Source organism: Haliotis rubra, unplaced genomic scaffold, assembly GCF_003918875.1.
Source record: "Haliotis rubra isolate DU_JTF1 unplaced genomic scaffold, ASM391887v1 Scf410, whole genome shotgun sequence".
NCBI lineage: Eukaryota > Metazoa > Mollusca > Gastropoda > Lepetellida > Haliotidae > Haliotis > Haliotis rubra.
In genome coordinates, this window is record NW_025767092.1 from 599796 (window position 1) to 620261 (window position 20466).

The 20466-nt window shown below is 39.8% G+C and overlaps 1 protein-coding gene across 1 annotated transcript in view; it reads right to left on the reverse strand.

Moving 5' to 3' along the window:
- Positions 1-2231, reverse strand: part of LOC124288063 (non-symbiotic hemoglobin 1-like) — a 61803-nt gene extending 59572 nt beyond the window's left edge. The window contains exon 1 of the mRNA XM_046724632.1: positions 1148-2231. Within this exon, the coding sequence (XP_046580588.1) occupies positions 1148-1392 (245 nt within the window). The 5' untranslated portion in view covers positions 1393-2231. The remainder of the gene's footprint in view (positions 1-1147) is intronic.
- Between the last annotated feature and the right edge of the window lie 18235 nt (positions 2232-20466).

Below are 20466 nucleotides of genomic sequence, written 5' to 3' on the forward strand. Positions count from 1 at the left end.
GTCCATTCGCTAGTACTGCCACTACTATGTAAGGTAAGCCAGTGAATCGTTCACTCATGGCATGTTCTACAGAATTGTGACCTTAGTCATCAGGATACGTGGTGTTTTGTGTCAGATGTAACAGCTTCTGATTAATGGACATCCACTGGTCTGTGTTCATAATAGTTATTTTTTTCTGACATACGTAGTTTTAAAATGTAACTTTAATTAACTTTCCTTTTCAAAGGAGAATTGGATCCGTGAGCATTTTAGAGCTGGTAGTACGTATTATCCCCCGCGCCAAATAATCAGTTTACTGTAGTGAGTCATTGTATTTAGACTTTTACATTAAATAGAAGTAACGAATAGAGTAATGGAATAGAGTATATAACATTTCCAATACCTAGCCAAGTTCATACATCAGGCATCATGTCCTTTTATGCTAGTGTACTCGCATCTTATGTACGTGCCATGACAACCCACTGATGACCTGATACAGCGTCTAGAAACGAGGATATATAACGTCTGTCTTTCGCTATTTGACGGTCCACTGCAGTCATTTACTTCAGTGATAGAATGACTTATTATGTGTTTCAAATGTAATCCGGACACACGAAACTTTGAGTACAATTTAATCAGTGTGGACCACGCTCTTTTGGCCAATCTTCTCCTTTCAGCTGAGTTTTACATGAGTCATTAAAATGTAAAGTCACTCACTCATTCATAAAAACAAACTCGTTTTTCTGTCGGTTTACCGAATGAGTAAGTTCAAAATAATCACTATACTGTCTACAACATATTGAAAATGTCTTCCTTAACTACTGCTTTTGATAACCGGATTGCGTCATTTCAATATCTCAGAGTCTAATTAATGTAAAGATTAAAAAGGACCTAAAACAGGACAATTCGATATCGTGCCTGAATTAAGCAATATCAATAAGGAATGCGAGTTGGCTGAGTTAATACTTGTGCCTTGCAACTGTGTTATTTCTGTACTGGTTATCAGAAGTAGATTCCCTACAACAGTCGATATTCTGCTACGTAAATATAGCTCATCTGTTCGCCTGCTTTCACCAATCCCGATAATTAGCCGTTTGACCAAGATTCCACATGACATGTTTGTAATGCAAACAACAAGGTACAATCAAATACATCGTTTTGAACTCACCTCATAAACATGACCACACCGACCCTGGCAATGTCTTTTTGAATGATCTGCCAAGTGTCAAGCACAATCTCTTTCTGTCTCTCTGTGAACTCGGGTCGCTCTTCAGGTAAACCACGAGGGGATGGGACAGCCTGCCCCTCCCCAGTATCCTGGGGGAGGTATTTCTTACCGCTCCCCCTTGACCGTTTGCTATCTGAACGTATTGTCATAGATTTGAGTTTCTTTGAATTAAAACATCCCATCATTTTCAAGGCAGGTTGTCCGCTGGACGGAAAACTGTATCAGCAATGTGTATCCACGTGGTGTACACCACAACGTCCGATGTCAGGTTCACAGTCACATCATAGTGACAATTAATCTTCAAATACCACCATTGAACAAACACCGGTATTGATCAAAACACGCGGTTCCTACGTCAGGCTCGCACAGAAACACACTGTGTCATCGCCGTCTTCTCACGGCAATAATAAAGCGATCTCCCTTACCGACTCCACGTTATGGGTAAAATGGATACACTTGACAGCAGCACAATACGATATGATTTGCTATTTCGCTGGTCCTTCAAACCTTCGCAGAGTAATAAACATGTTCAGCGTCATCCCATTACCGCATTAACTCGACCACGACATAATAAACTCGGACCTACTGTTTGCCGTTGCTTGGTAACTTAAGCCGTTTTTCAACAAAACAGACTCTCCACGAAAAGTTGAACATCCGGTATATTAAACCAGCGATCAGGGAGACATGTTCAAAGAAAATGACAGCTTCTTTTGTTTCAAGTTCACATGCAGCAGCATCGGTCCATCGTGACTACAATCCTTCAAGTGGCAGGCAAGGCTTTCTCCTAGCGGTTGGTTGCATACCTGTGGCACTGAACGAGACTCGGCTCCATTACTCCGGCAACGCTATCAAATAATGTCGTTCTTTCTTCACGCGGCAATTCCAGCCGAAGAACGTGTTCTCGGAAACCAGCCCCTGCCTGCCCGCTGTTGTTAATACCCAGTAGTGGCATCTGCCAGGTCACCCGGCCTTTAGATTGCCTTGGGCAATACCGACTTGTTTACCTGTTGCTGTGCACGCAAGGTTTATATCCCACCTGTGGATAAGGTCATCATTTAATTCGCCGACCTCCTTCGTAATAAACCTGGGCGGCGGGTGCAGGCACGTCCGGATCTGTTCCAGGCCTAGAAATTCTTCGAGACCTGCTTTGAACGAAGATAGGGAAATTGATAAACTTAACCAAAGTGTGAATCAATTTACACGAGGTGTGGTGTTAACGCTGCAGCGCCCATGTCTACTGGAAGGTTGGAATCAACAGGACGCACGCCACATGGCTACACGCAATTACGTTCAAGATGGAAGAACCCTTAGAAAGTATCCGAAACGTGTCCCTGGAAACCAACTAAGGTTTTAAATGTCCACCTGATACTTCTTTCCTCGGGCCTACTTACGTCTCTGCACTTCCAGCTGAGTGCAGGAATGATGGTCCCGTTCTGGTTGTTTCTGGTGCTGACTATGCAAAACATAGTGGCAATTTTATGAATATCATAACGGTGGAATCAACATGTCTCAATACAGTCGAACCTTCTTCTATACGTATTATTGATATTGACAAATTCGGCTTCGGTGCTTGTCCTCGAAGTTGGCACCTCTACGTTCGATCAATATTCGCATTCAGAGGTTGACGGACAACTGCTGTGTTTTAATGCCCAGGTTTATTATTGAGTTTGGGCGTCCCTCAAAGCGGCCATACATATTGCTCTTACGGAATGATGGAATATGAAAAACAACAAGTAATAGCATTGTGAGCTAAGAGCAGTTAAGCATGGCACGTTCAAATTCATTACATTATATTTGAGAGGGGCAGCTTTTAAAACATTCATTCGGGCCATCATTACACGGAACAGAAAACGGTCACAAGTTTAGTACACCCTGTCATAAGATTTCTTAGCACCCCTACCCACTATGTTTAATGACGATATCAACATGCGGTCAACGGGCATGAGACTCTTAATACTTTTTTCTGCACTTTTTGAAGGAATTGCTTTTAACATCATGACGGACAGTATGAGTGAATGAGTGTGTTGAAATTAAGCCTCAGAATTTCATGTTGGGAGGCGTTGTGGGTATGTTGTTCGATTCTGGAAGCTAAGGAACGCAGGGTTTAGTGTTCAAAGGCTTGATCGGGGCCAAGTAGAGATGCGAATCAGCGAACTGTGGTTCTCAACGAATTGTGCTGTCTTATGCCATTGTTCTATTTGTTCCGGAACGGAGGGCACTCAGTATAGTTATTATGTAAGTGATTGAATAAGCCCATGAAATCCAAACAGGACGGGACAGAGTAGGAGTGGAGATGTGGTCGCGATAGGTCCGGCTATCACACCGTCTATTACGCACGGAACCTTATCAGCATCCAACCGTTGATTGTTGATAATGATAAACATGATAATTAGCAGTAGTACGAATGCAAAAGCTTTCTCTCTTCCTTCACACTGGTTCATTTTAACGCTCGTACCTAAAGACCGTTCCTACGAATGGTTAAACAATGGTAATATCTATGACCTCCAATATGACATGCCGTCGCAGAAATGTGTACAAGTATACATTGAACCCACTTGAAATTGAGGGGGTGGGGTAGCCTTGTGGTTAAAGCGTTCACTCGTCACACCGAAGAGTCGGGTTTGATTCCCCAGACGGGTACAATGTGTCAAGCCCATTTCTGGTGTCCCCCGCCGTGAAGTAGCTGGAATATTGCTAAAAGTGGCGTAAACCCAACAGTCACTCACTCACTCACTTGTAATTACTGGGAACACTTTGGCAGATATATATTTCATATCATAATATACGTAATCCCATGAAAAATTGTAATCCACTATTTCATTCTTGAAAAGCAACATATCTGTGGGGAAACTTCTGAGGCTTTTTTTCGAATTATTTCGACAGCATGTTAACACGCACGTGGATACATAATTGGATCATTTCGACACACTTGACCCAGATACTATAACAAGTGTCAAATCGCCTCCTCAACCACTGAAATGCGACGGACTTTAATCTTCTTACACTGATGTTTCCGATACCGATCTACGCCCAGGCCGAATAATCAATCGTTTACGAGACTAATGATTGATCCGACTACATTCGCCAAGAATATGTAAACTTACAAATATTCGAATGCTACAGCTCAAACCTGTATAAATGGTTTGTTTTAGGGATGAATACTATAATAAAAGATGAACTAACATGCACATTTTCCAAAGCTCCAACGTCAGCTTAGAACGTGTTCGACCCGTGAACATCCGGGTTAGAATTGATCTTCAGTAATCTTTATTTGTCGTAAGACACGACTAACGGGATCGGGTGGTCAGGCTCGCTGACTTGTTTAACACATCTAATCGTACTCCAACTGCGTAGTATGATGCTCATGCTGTTGATCACTGGATTGTCTGTTCTAGGCTCGATTTGTTACATACCGCCGCCATATAGCTGGAATATTGCTGAATGCGGCGTAAAACTAAACTCACTCACTCACTTAGAACGTGTTCAGGTGACGTGTGTCATCCGGGTTGTAAACGTCACGTTTAACCGTTATTTATTTATGAAACATATGCCAACTACTCGCAAATAAAACTGACATTTGTACGGGAAATCTGTGTCAGATCGACCACCTAACTGACGTCCTATACTTGTAAAGTGAAACGTTGTCGTACTGAAAAGCTTGCTGACATTTCTAGATACGCAAATCCTCTATTTAATCAAGCTCAGTACTGCACTGACAAGTAGTCTTAGCGCATGATCAGAAATAATATGTGTATCATTCGGAGCTAATGCTGAAAGAATGTCCATACCGTTAAATTTCAGGAGAGTAGGCACAACGATTAAACAGTATTGTCTTGAGCACACATGGCTCTATTCGGTAGGTTGGGAACTGACAAACAGGCCTGAAAACATAACATCATCTCAATGACCTTTTACGGAATAGTCTCGGCTGAGCATCCACGCAATTCGAATCCATTCTCATAAATGCGACACTGTTCTTTCTATAGATTTCCATAATCGTAAGATATTTCCGCTAAAGGCAAAGTCAGTTTTACGATCCTGACTGTGTCACAAGCACGTGTGCGGGGATACCTGGTGTTGGGTGTGTTCTACACCAGATGTGCATGTTTTCTTCAAATATATCGCGCAAAATCAGATTCGCGTCCTTTTCATGATCAATGGACGTGCGTTTTCATACAATCTAATAAACGAGCTATTTCAATCCCATATTTATTCAGATATTTTAACGACCGGATATTAGGTTGAATGTAAAAACCTCCTATTATCTCCCATCCGAGTGATGGACTCAAGACGTCACAATGGACTTCCAAATGAATCCTACTAGTACATATGATTAATAGTTCTTTATGGTTAGGACGTTGCAATACATTTATCATGTACTTCCGAATTCTTCGCGCTATGCATTCTCGGGAAAGCTAATTTAAGTAAACATTGTCCTCTGTTCGCTATATGTATAGGTAGGTAGGTAAGTAGGAAGGTAGGTAGGTAGGTAGTTAGGTAGGTAGGTAAGTGGGTGGGTGGGTAGGTAGGTGGGTATGTGGGTGGGTTTTAGGTTGGCTGTCAGGTAGGTAAGTAGGTAGGTACGTAAGTAGGTAGGTACGTAGACAGGTAGGTAGGTAGGTACGTAAGTAGGTAGGTAGACAGGTAGGTACGTACGTACGTAAGCAGGTAGGTAGGTAAGTAAGTAGGTAGGTAGACAGGCAGGTAGGTAGGTAGGTAGGTAGGTAAGTAGGTAGGTAGACAGGTAGGTAGGTAGGTAGGTACGTACGTACGTACGTACGTAAGCAGGTAGGTAGGTAGGTAGGTACGTAAGCAGGTAGGTAGACAGGCAGGTAGGTAGGTAGGTACGTAAGTAGGTAGGTAGGTAGGTAGGTAGGTAGGTAAGTAGGTAGGTCTCAAGCTAACACACAACGATTTCTCAACGTTGTGACATTAAATTAAGAATGTGATAGCTTGTGGTTTCTGTGCAGGTGATGTTTACAGTGTTGACGTAGCATATTCACTTAAAGTACAGAACAGAGAGGAGTGCTGATTCCAACAACTGTGTCGATACGAAGGTATGCACGATGCAATAAAAAATGTAAACATCTTCCAGAATGAAAATAGTGAAATAAATTTTTTGCTTGAATTCAAATCATTGGGTTTGTTTTGCTCCTATGATCCAATGACACCAGACATCTCATTATTACCAGTGTTTGTTTATATAAAAACTAGATGTCTTGTCATTAGATGTTTATGTCATTTGGGTTTTATTTTCAGATGAGACATCAGAGGCACAGACAATTTTGCAGCTCTCACTCTTGCCCTCAATGTTGATTTCCTGGGGTAAGGCCAAGAAAAATTGTTTTCACATCATTGTGTTAGGCATTTTTGCAGGGCTTGTTGGTTATAAATTTGAAAATCAATTACTTTATAATCTTGTTTGAAATCATTTGTGATAAATATGGACTTGAATTTTTTTTTGAAATATGCATAATGTAGTAACTAATTGTTTTGAGAAGTATTTTAGATTTTCGTGAGACAAAAACTAGCTATCCTGAGGTGTTTCGAGGATAATGCCCAAAGTGAATACAGTTTGAAGAATGTATCGCATCAGATACGCCAGAATGCTACCTGTGGTATTACAATGTCACAACGTTGTGACAACATAAATAGGAGTGAACAGAATAACGTTGTATGGACGTACTATCATTACGGTCCCACAACGTAAAATACCACGTTATCGTAACGTTCTTATAATGTTGCCATAACATAACGACGACGTGAAAATGACGTCACGTCAAAACGTTGTGACATCATAAATGGGAGTCCACAGAATAACGTTGTGCGGACGTAATATATCAATGGGTTGTACGGTGAGTGCGTGTCTTCCACCACACAATGTGTTGTACGGTGAGTGCGTGTCTTCCACCACACAACGTGTTGTACGGTGAGTGCGTGTCTTCCATCACACACGACGTGGTGTACGGTGAGTACGTGTCTTCCATCACACACGACGTGGTGTACGGTGAGTGCGTGTCTTCCATCACACACGACGTGGTGTACGGTGAGTGCGTGTCTTCCATCATACACGATGTGGTGTACGGTGAGTACGTGTCTTCCATCATACACGACGTGGTGTACGGTGAGTGCGTGTCTTCCATCACACACGATGTGGTGTACGGTGAGTACGTGTCTTCCATCATACACGACGTGCTGTACGGTGGGTGCGTGTCTTCCATCACACACGACGTGGTGTACGGTGAGTACGTGTCTTCCATCATACACGCCGTGCTGTACGCTGAGTGCGTGTCTTCCATCACCCACGACGTGGTGTACGGTGAGTGCGTGTCTTCCATCACACACGATGTGGTGTACGGTGAGTGCGTGTCTTCCATCATACACGACGTGCTGTACGGTGGGTGCGTGCCTTCCATCATACACGACTTGCTGTACGGTCAATGCGTGTTTTCCATCACACACAACGTGTTGTACGGTGAGTGCGTGTCTTCCACCACACAACGTGTTGTACGGTAAAAGCGTGTCTTCCACCACACAACGTGTTGCACGGTGAGTGCGTGTCTTCCATCATACACGACTTGCTGTACGGTGAGTGCGTGTCTTCCATCACACACGACGTGGTGTACGGTGAGTACGTGTCTTCCATCACACACGATGTGGTGTACGGTGAGTGCGTGTCTTCCATCATACACGACGTGCTGTACGGTGGGTGCGTGCCTTCCATCATACACGACTTGCTGTACGGTCAATGCGTGTTTTCCATCACACACAACGTGTTGTACGGTGAGTGCGTGTCTTCCACCACACAACGTGTTGTACGGTAAAAGCGTGTCTTCCACCACACAACGTGTTGCACGGTGAGTGCGTGTCTTCCATCATACACGACTTGCTGTACGGTGAGTGCGTGTCTTCCATCACACACGACGTGGTGTACGGTGAGTACGTGTCTTCTATCACGCACGATACAAATGCAACAACTTGAATTCCTTCCTCTGATTCCCTGACAGAAATATAAAGGATGACGCTGAATGCCACGCTAATAGCCTGTTACGGTAAAACGTCTTCCTGCAATTTCATTGCATTTCTCTCTATGCATGTTGTCAAAAGCTGAAAGTTGAGAAGATCAATTTGATCACATCACGATGAACAAACGCAAATAAACAAGAAAGTAATTCATTACACTGAGGTTCTTTATTATCACTGTAATTATTCCAGACAATATAACACACGTAACAGATAACTCTGATTTGTCCATATCGAATTAACGATATTACACAATTTACCTTTGTCATACCGTTTTATCGGTGCTGTTTAACGCAAAATAGAGGGAATCCTGTCACGAGAATATCAAACACGTCTGTGGCGTCCTCTTCATTTGGACCCTTTTATTTGGTCCATTTTATAGCCCTTTCATTCCAAATTGATACCGAACTGTCATTTACGTCAGTTTAATGTGTGCCGCTCGAGGCAATGAACACTACATCTGGTCCATACGTTGAATCATTGCGATTCGTCAATAAATTATCATAGCATCGTGGTTTGAATCCTAAATTCGCCGTTAAACTTTTAGTTTATTGCTTCACAAAATGTAATGGACAAAACCTTAATCATGATCTCAAGAAATCTCCATCGTACGATTCCAACGACCCATGAGCATGTCTTTACAAATCACTATTAAATAGTAATCAAATGTGAGCCATACAGTTGATTAGTTTTGTGTGGTTATATTTCATGGCATTTAGATGAGATTATGTTCGTTCTTGATACATTCCCCTCAAGTGCTAATCCATAATATGCAACAAATAGTCATTCCTGACTGAATATAGCAATTAATGAACCCGTGAAGTTGTTAACCACCGAGGATATTGTATTATAAATAGCGACGTCTATCGTTTAAAGGGTGGTAGTTTAAGGATAAATTTACAAATATAGTGAGTGAGTGAGTGAGTGAGTGAGTAGGGCTTTACGCCGCTTTTAGCAATATTGCAGCAATATCACGGCGGGGGACACCAGAAATGGCTTCACACATTGTACCCATGTGGGAAATCGAACCCGGGTCTTCGGCGTGGCGAGCAAACGCTTTAACCACTAGGCTACCCCACCGCCCCTTACAAATATAAAACGTCGGGTAGGTACAGCGTTCAATTGTTAGAACCATATATTACATAGAGTTTTTCTGCTGTTGGCTATTGCGTTAGAATTGACAATCAGAGATCTGTACAATTTTGGGGGGTAATTGTTATTATTACCTAAATCATGAAACTCGTTGTCAAAACGGGGCACAGCTGAGGCCATGCAGAAGTGCAGGCAGTTTTGGTTGAAATAATTGCGAACAAATAGTCGGGTTCCGGGCATGTAGACTTCTTCGGCTCTGTGTTTTTTCACCAATCAAACTATGAAAAATATAGCGTCCATATTCCTACAGCGGTTGGAAGGATGAAAGTTTGGTTCGAAAAGGTATATTAAAAGAAAACATGTATGTATCAGCTGCAAATATACAAACAGTAGTCAACGTTAAACTTACTTGTGACATACACGAGCAAGATGTTGAAGGGGTACATTCCAGGAATATCTTTTTTGAGAGATATACTACATTTTGATTATAAATTTAATATGAATTTATGATTCCATGACAAAAAGGTTACGCTTGACCCTCAGATATCTCATACGTAATAGGAATAAACGCTAAATATTTTGCTACCATTCCTGAAACAGAATGGATTTATCATCTACTTCAATTCTATTTAAGACGGTAGGGTAGCCTAGTGGCTAAAGCGTTCGCTCGTCAAGCCGAAAACCCAGTTTCGATTCCCCAAATGGGCATAATATGTGAAGCTCATTTCTGGTGTCCCCCGCCGTAATATTGCTGGAATATTACTAAAAGCGACGTAGAACTAAACTCATTCAATCACTCTATTCTACTATTAACCTAAATACACAATGATATGGAAACACATATTGTGTCAACAGTTTTGAAAAAAATAATTTATGATATTCAACTTTTATAAAATTATTTACTTCAATCGTTAATGGATACAGTGTTTATTTACAGCAAAAACACATTTAAGTACGTATGTTGGCCTGCTAATCTTTTAGTAATCAAGAAAGGGGCCTTTCTTAGGGTCGACATTTGATTACTGGTTGAATTGCACTCCCTAAACTTTGACGCTATTTAAAGTAATCGTTTTATCTACCATTAATGGGGGCGGTGGCGTAGCCTAGTGGTTAAAGCGTTGGCTCGTCACGCCAAAGACCAGGGTTCGATTCCCCACATGGGTACAATGTGTGAAACCCATTTCTGGTGTTCCCCGCCGTGATATTGCTGGAATATTGCTAAAAACGGCGTTAAACCATATTCACTCACTCTACCCTTAATGGCAGAGACACTGGCTTCTGCAACAAAACCTCTAAAATACATAATTGGCATGTTTGTGGGAACACTCATCGAAACATATGCAATTCTATGCCTTTATAATCTGTCATCTTATCCTAGTTCCGCATCTTTCTAAATAAGGATTTTTACACAAACATTATAAATAACACCCTTATTTGCAGAAAAACAGTTGTAAATAATCTTGAAATGACGTAAAACTGTTCCGAATTGTTGTCAAGTTACAGTGATGCATGTGGAGTGTGCAAGTAAAAATGTGCTCAAATCAAGTGACATCTTTATCAATCTAATGCCATCCTAGATGTTTTATCAAATATACTTTGGAAGCGGAGAAACTTGCTTCGACGATTAATATCGTATAAGAAGTAAAGAGTCTCGTAATATAATACTGACTCCAACCCTGCTCTGGGCAGCATAATCAAGACTGGTCAGCGTACAAAACGCTATTCTGGAAATGTAGACTGTTCAATCAAATCTCGTTACTGACTTCTTTAAGGCAACGACCTGGTATTACTGAACTTTAGACCGGTTGCCAAGTATGAATTGTGTGTGGCAGGGTAATAACCCCAATTTTAGATAATCTGTTTCAGACATTCAAGGACATAACCATACCTTAATGTCAAATGACATGATATATACGCCGGCTCTTCGGTGTGGGATAATGGAGAATATACGCATTAATGATAATTTCGATAAAAGTGTCTCTGAACACTGATCATGAGTTTCAGCGATTTCGGCTTCAGAAGTTGAATTGGTATACCATTCATTGATCGCCATTTCTTTGATTTACAAGAACATGTTTGAATGTGTTCTGCGTGTGCTGTAAAGGTGAATTACATGCTCTGGTATCGATGGTGGTTGAACAATAACGATGGGCACGATTGGTGCATATAGGTACCAGTTCTTGTTCGTTGTCCTCAGATCCCGTGGTGGAATCATATTTTTAATGTATTCGATGGTTGGTATGTCAGGAGCAATGTTACGCTCATGAGTTTCAACGTGCAAGTCTACGATCAGCGTCACTACTGGTCTTCCTGTTTACAACAGGGCGTAGGCTAGAGGTTAATGCATTCGCTCGTCACGAGGAAAACAACCGGGTTCGATTTCCCACGTGGGTACAACATGTGAAGCATAGTTCTGGTGTCCACCGTTGGGATACTGATGGGATATTACTTAAAGCGGTGTAAAACACTTGTCACTCACTCACTCCTCTCATGCTTACTATTTCTCCTATGAAGAGCAAAAGGAATCGGATTTTAGTTTTGCGTGCTTATTTTGTTCAGGTGAACACATGTCTTAACCTGTCTTTGCGTGTGCTCGTGACCAGTTGGTGGCATTAACGAATTTGATAGGGATCCTTAAGGACATGCCTTAGTCAGTACACCAGGGTCACTGGGATGTTGAAGTGTCAATTTTGTTATTATTTAAACCACCAAAAACCTGAATAAAACAGGAATAGAAGAATAATTAGAGTAACTATACAGTTATATAAAGCATGATTGTCGTTCAGAAAGAAACATATTAACAAGGAATTGAACACAATTGGTGCCAGAGAAGATGCCTACTTCTTGCCTAATTGCATTCTCCCCAAATTCCACACAGATGAAGAAATCTAGCATGTTACATATTTCTTTCTCAGTTGAGTCCAAACAAGATTTGCTCTGTTTTCTCAAAGTGCGATGAAGATAGTGATACAACTATATCTATCATCACCGCAGTCATCTATCATGATAATGTTCAGTGGAACAAAATAAAATAGTTGTCTTATATTAATATTGGCCAAAATATTTTTTTAGGTAGACTATGATAAGTGCATTCATGCTGGAAATCATTGTCTGTACATCTATAATTCTGTAAGTTCTAATGACTGACTGAGTTTGGTTTTACGCCGCTTTTAGCAATATTCCAGCAACATCACGGCGGGGAACACCAGAAATGGGCTTCACACATTGTACCCATGTGGGGATTCGAACCCGGGTCTTCGCGCGGCGTGATGAGCCAACGCTTTAACCACTAGGCTACCCCACCGCCCCTTAAGTTCTAATGAGTACTAAAACTGCTCCCTGAGAGAACTCATCGTCAGTCTATGAAGACAGAAGATTAGCTGGAGTGGACAAGACTAAAACTGCTCCCTGAGAGAACTCATCGTCAGTCTATGAAGACAGAAGATTAGCTGGAGTGGACAAGACTAAAACTGCTCCCTGAGAGAACTCATCGTCAGTCTATGAAGACAGAAGATTAGCTGGAGTGGACAAGACTAAAACTGCTCCCTGAGAGAACTCATCGTCAGTCTATGAAGACAGGAGATTAGCTGGAGGGAACAAGACAATGTCTAAATGGAACAACGCACCGGACCAACACAAACATGGTTGGAGACATAATCCATGAATGTCACGTTTAAGATGTCATATCTAGAAGTAGGAAAACAGCTCCCGCTCTCGGTTCAGCAAAGCTTAGTACTTGCATTACCTTGAAACAGGCTTGTCATTAACGACTTCCATTATACAGATCTGTCAAATCGGATGATACGGGAAATGGCTTCTTGGCGTCCCAGCATTCCCTGATTTGATGATTATATATTTGTATCGCATATTTCCCATTGATATCACGGTACGTATTTTACCGAAATGAATATTTAATGCCAACGAATGCTGTCATTGATAATTGTGCATTCTACATATCTCTAATGTGTACATGCCAACGGTCCTATGATATTATCAGTTTGCATTCTACATATCTTTACTGTTTAAATGCTAACGGTCTTATGATATTGCAATATGCATTCTACACATTGTCAATGTTTATATGCAAATGGTCCTATATAGTTCTCTCATCTGCGCGTAATTCAAAGAGGAAAATATTGTTTTCATATTTTGAGAGTAGATCTTGTTGTTAAAAACATCTTGTTGTCTGTAACCTTTCAGGGTTGGATTGTATTTAGGGTAACTGATTTTTTTCGACTGTATTTTAACACTACCTGGACGTATAACAAAAACAATGTGCGAAACAAATTCACTTCGGAACAGATCATCACTATTCCAGTTCCATTCACCTGCAACCCCACCAAACAGACCTCTTTCAAGGGTTGATACAATACATATACATCTTCCGAAACCCTATCTTCCTGGAACGTATACATCTGCTACCTAGAACGGGGACAGTTATACGAAGAGGCAACCTTCCTTAATAATTCCTTAAATCATTGTTCTCCGCGATTTCACAGTGAACCTTTAGTCGAGTTGAGGCTGATTTAATCGTAAACAACGCTGTTTATATTGACATGTGCGTCTGTGATTCAGGCAAAATCAGAAAACAAATGATCCTTCTCAATTTCATGGGTACGATTGTTCCTTGTTTAGGGCCAGTTTCATCAATATGATGGTGTTCTGTAAATAATCGTGTATGAAACCGACAACCCTGTAATTGACACAAAGAGAACAGATCCAAGCGTTGGGGATACTTCATGAACTTTACCACCCATCCTTCATACTAAGCCTGGGTTGCTGAAGACCAATTCTAACTCTGATCTCCATGAAGTCTTTGAATGGCATTTAAAAGCGATACACATACGGAAGGAAGTTGTGTTCCCCATAATAAAGAAGTTGACATCCATTAAAGTATCTTCCTTCCGATCTCCATGGTTCTCATGGGTATGTGCATTGTATACATGTCAACTAAAAGTAGATCAGGCTCATATTTATTAATTGGTAATCATTTATACTTGTAACATTATATCATTACATGCACCTGAACTTCATAATTACATGTTCTCATTTACTGGAGAGTTAACCTAAAACGAGTATAATAGACAATGCACATTCACAGCTGTCATGCAACATTTCGCTGTTTTACGCTGACAGGTTTGTCGAAACGTTCATTGTTTTCCACTACAGGCAACTAGCCCACGCTGAAAACTGTATTTCTTGTTCTTCGGTGCATTGGTAGCAAAGCTTTGTCACCGTGGAAATATACATCTCGATCTTCATAGGTTCACTACAATTGGTTAAAAACTTAAGAAACTGACATCTCGATCATGTACGAAAAAACAACATGTTTATGCTGGACTTCTTCAAAGAAAACATGAATGCGAATTTTATGAATATAGAATACTGGCTAGAGGGTTGATCAAAGGACACAGTTGTTCTTCCGTTTGTGCGTATCTGTTGACGTGGATTATTAATCATAAATTCTGGCAAAATCAACACTGAGACATCTAGTCAATACGTCGAACATACATTTTAAGCTGCAGGTGTATCGATGATCTGACCTGTTGGACACAACAAAGTTAGAACAAGTATATATAGATGACAACTTCTTTTATTCTAGAGCACGACGTTTCATACTTGAAAACGAGACAAGAACCTATATCGAAGCGTCGTAATTCTAGAATAAAAGAAGTTGTCATCCATATATACTTGTTCTATCTGCCTTCCAACTTCTAAAATGCCACTCAAAGAAAACAACAAAGTTGTTTGCAATTTGTTTATCAGTTTTAGATATGTACTGTAGTTGTTGTTTTTTCTTTGTATATTATCCATAAAATCTTTCTTATTCCATTTTTCACAAACGTGTGAAAACAAGTTGTGGATAACACGTATATTAGGTACACGTGCAATAGACACACCGGAAGGACATGGCAACGTCCCTCTGAACAAATCTAAAACTTGAATCACGCACAAACATTCACTTCAAGGCATTGTCCGCAGTTATGCAAAGCAAGGCGAAAGCATTATATACGAACTCTAAAAAATGAGATGTGGCTAACATAGCTATGCTCCATTATATATATTTTTTTAGCCTTATGTTTGTTTTCAAAGTGTAAAGATATTTAAAAGGAGAATGCAGTTACAAAATTATCACATCAGTCATCAAGAACACACTGATCTATTAAGACAATCAAAAGCACAAGAATCGTTTACAAGTTTAAAAAATACAAACACACTGGAGAACAACTTTCCATCACATTGGATTGTGCTGTAAGCAACGCCAGAGAACGAACAGGCAAAATCATGTTTCGATTATGTAAGTATGGAACGCCACAATCATAGGTATACATCCCTCAAATGATTAACAATTTTGGAATAAAATCTGCTCGTTTTGAGAAATCAATTCGCATACACTTTATAGAGTGATGTTATTGAGAATATACAGTCACGATCAGCTTATCATAAATGGAATTATTGTACTAGAAATTGATTCGGTAAATACAACAAAAAAGTTAATTTAGAGTGACGCCATGACGCAAATCGTGCACAATGGCATTTTAAATCCAGCCTCTTGGTCACAATATTCCAACTATATGGCGGCAAATTGGGAATGTCATATAGGACCGTTGGTATGTAAACAATAAGACCAGACAATCCAGTGATCAACAGCAGAGCATCGATCTACGCAATGGGGATACGATGACATGTGTCAACCAGTCAGCGAGCCTGACCACCTGATCCGGTTAGTCGCCTCTTACGACAAGCATGAGTTGCTGAAGACCAATTCTAACCAGGATCTTCATGGGTTGGCTACAATGGAAAACACAACAAGAAGTAAAGTAAAGCGCATTACTCTATTCAAAATTGCACCTTTGTATACACAATCCCTGAATCAACGAAAATCCCCTTCTGAGTATTCTGTACTTATGTCCTTGAATACGGCATTTCGTAAATTGAGGTCATCGTATCGTTGTTGTGAGTCAACACTGGGGAACACAGGTCTGAACGTTTTAACATGAAAGTAAGTTCATTTGCAACGTATATTTTAAACGATTTTTTCATTAAATCATTTTCTGAAACAATGCATTTGTAAAATAATAGGTGCAACATTTCCGAGAAACAATTACAGAAATTAACCAAGGCACCATGCTGATTCACAATACTATACAAAAATATGCATAAAACACGATGTCATATAAACGTGTTATCTTCATTCTACTACGTTTATTTAAATGTTATCAAATTAACCAAGGCTAAATAAGAAATAATATCGATGCCTGCAGTAGAGATGTTTTAGCTTTAGCCGTTTAAGAGGCCATCTTTGATTTACGTCTCCACCAGGGGGCACTGAATACAAGATTTGGACGTACACTATTGTTGCAATCAACCCTGAGTAAATACCGTGGTAATTTGAATAAACTGACAAGATAATCACGACACATGGTGTATAGATGAATATGATTCGAGATTACAGTCCTTTTGACTGCTCTCATGAATATCCTACTCCCATGGTGCGCTGCTGTGCTGAACATTATCCATAACCTGATGATTTCACGTTCGTTCGATGTGTAAGTGTTCCAATTTTGGTGCTTTTAACCCTAAGTACACAATAATTTCTTCACACGCAGTCCAAGAAGGTGAACACCCTACGCAAATTTCTGTCCTGCGTTTAACCGTTTCTATCATGATGTCAGCAAATAATTTTGCATCAATTTACAAATTTCTTCAGATAGCAGAGTGGATATTTAATACTTGCCAAAAACATTCTCGGTACGTTGACAATTTAAACTTTGTTTGAACGTTGTTCTGTCGCTAATATTGACAAATATACTACAAACACAAAGTATGGGAACACTCTAAAATCTGAGAGTCATATATAAACTTAAACGTCTTCTGTTGCGAGACTTTAATACTGTCTGTAGCTTCTTTTAAAGGAAACTTTGCCACAAGCTGCATGAGAAGTGTGTCTTCAACATGCAGTAGGCTGTTTTGTTTGGACGTTTGAATCAAACATGGTGCTGGTCTGTTTCAGAACCCGTTTTTCGCTGTTTTTGACAATGTTTCATTTCACTCAAACTCAACGAATATTGAATCAATTGCTTCACTGCATGTTCCAACATGTCGTTTATAGTGCCTATTAAGCACACAAAAAGTTGCATTTACCATAGAGTATAAACGACCTCACCACGTTTAAGTTTATATATGACAATCAAATTTTAGGGTGTTCCTATACTTTTTGTTTGTAGTATATAGTGTCCTATACATGAGCACGTTCGCTATCAATTGCAATACCTTTAAAACGTGAAACATTTAATTGTCTAAAACAGCAGCATTTACTGCCTTTGAATAGACGTACTGCCTTTTGAATGAATTGTTTATTCTTTGGGTCGCGTATTTTACAACTATTTCAGGACAAATCCTCTTTTACAATCCTCTATTTGCCATTTGTTAGTGAGTGAGTGAATTTAGTTTTACGCCGCTATCACCAACATTCCAGCCATATCACGGCGGGGAACACCAGAAATGGGTATCACACATTGTACCCATGTGGGGAATCGAACCCGGATTCTCGGCGTGACGAACGAACGCTCAACCACTAGACCACCCCACCGCCCCTTGGCATTTGTTAAATATCGGATATTAGTATTACGTCATTTACTTTATGTCTTTGAAAATTGTGAACCAAACGTGTCATCACTCATAGTGACATGTGTATAAATCTGTATAATAGTGTCGAGTTAAAAACTACCTCATAGTGTCTCAAAAGAAAGTATTTAAAGCAAACATGTTGCTCAAAGTGAAGCTCTTTTCCCTTACTCACACCGTAGTCTCAATATCACAAGTGTTCTATCCGACATGGCACGGGTTATCAAAAGCAACTAAAACGTCACATATGTATAAAGAGTATTAAGGACATGTCTTAAAATATATAGAGAGAGTATTGGATCTACCTAAACACCTCTTCATTGTATCTCAAAAGGTTAAGGCAAACAGATTGCTCAATGTGAAGCCCAGTTTTCTTCCTGAACAAATGCCCTATCACAAGTGTTCAGTCCTACCTGACCCCGGTGGTTGTATATAATTACAAGCATCTAACCTGTCACTGATTACAATAACGTGTTTATCTCCTTAGAATAGTAGTATATCCCTAAATAACACTTTCTAGTGTCTAATAGCGTTAAAACAAGCACGCTGTCCAAAGTGGAGCCCATTTTCTTTCTCTAAAGATATACTTTTTCACAAGTGTCCAGTCCGACTATGACCGAGCTTTCTAAATCTACTTAACCGTCTAAGATGTACCATGACTCTGTTCAGAACAGAACTATATCTAATTACAACCAAACATCACTTTGCATTGTCACAGTACATTGAACACAATATGACCAGTGCGCTAAGGTGAAGCCCTATGTGCCTCAGTATTATCAATGTGTCTATCAGGCAGTTAAATATATCATAAAATGTGTCTACATCTACAATATTAAATCCACCTAAATGCCACTTATTAATGTCACATTTAAAGAACATCGCATTTAAAGATAACTACCCAGTTAAAGTGAAGCCCATTTCCTCTACATTCCCCAAATAGCCTCCGTCAGAAGTGTTTGATCTTTTTTCGGTCCGTTAAGGTGAAGTTGTTTTGCCACTGTTTGTCGTATTTATAGCAAACAGGTTGGTTAAACATGGGCGCGGGCTGTCAGAAATATCTAAAACCTTTTTCTGGAAACCAGTTTTAACCCGGATCGTCTCAGGTCATCTTAATTATGGATCTTGAGGTGTGTATGACGCCTGAAAAACGATTAATCAAACACATACGACAAAAAGCCTTTCCATATTTGTAAGAATATCAACTGAAGACGTAGTCAATTGAACTTTTCTTACTTCATCATGAGCAGGTGTTTATGACTGATTATCAAATAGTGAAAATTATTTACTCGAAAAAGGTGAGCGTATCCTACCCATTAGTGCAACCCGTCATAAACACCTGCAGGGGCATGACAACTGTTCATATGTAACAACCACTGGTTATCTGATGCATCTAAAATATAACTTTTGCATCATATCTGTCAAATGCGTCAAATTTGAAACATCTAGGCAGATTTAATCCCCTATCTATCAAGTGTATACGATCATGTTTTTAACACTATAATCTATACTACTCACACTTTGCTAAGGATCATAGAAATTCTCAACTTTACTTAAACGTAGATCTATAATTTGAAATTGTATCCATTTAAAACTGGATAAATAATAATATGGTAACCACTTATTAGGAAAATATATAGTCACTTTAAGCTAACCTTATGCACTTGATATACGACTAACAATAAAAATGGTTTTAATGGCACCAATCAACCATTTTGCAAATCATGGAACGAGTCATTGACAAATGAACAACACATGTCAATAGATATGGGATCCACAAGATGCAATGACATACTGAAACCTAGGATGCATGCTTCCAATAAGCTTAGGTATTTAAACCAAATTTGTCCCCACATAATAGTTTTCTGTTGAATCCATGATCCTAAGCAAAGTGTGAATAGTATTTTACAGCAAAGTGACATATAAAATCAGCATGACGAAAGAGATCAATATTTTCATGTCTACAATGACTATCATTAATTGTTAGGCAGGTGATGAACCAACACGTGGTATTGAGCAAGACAGACCCGGTGGTGTTTAGCGTGCAGTTATAGAGACTTAATCACATTGCCCATTTCATGGAAAGAAGTTGTAATGATAAAACGGTAGATTTGTATTGTTTTACGTGTAAGCTGGAAGAAGTTGCAAGGATAACACCGTAGATATATGTGCTGATAATCTATGATTTTAATCATCCGGACCATGCAGGACCGAAGACAGGCCAAAAAAGTCTGATGAAGGTTTCTAACTTCTGAGAATTCAGCAGAAGAAGGGTTTCACCTTGAGCTACTTCTTTGTTTTAGATACTACGATAGGAGACATTATGATAGGTGAATATACCACTCTATTAGAGATGTTCAGTTCGTAATACATCGGTGACGTTTCAGTTGCTTTTAACCGTCAGGGTCAAGCCGGACTCGAACAGTTTTAATATAAATTATTAAAGTGAGAGTAGTGGTAAGATGGCTTCACTTTGAATGATGTGTTTGTTTTAAGCCGGAGAACGGTACCATTGTACT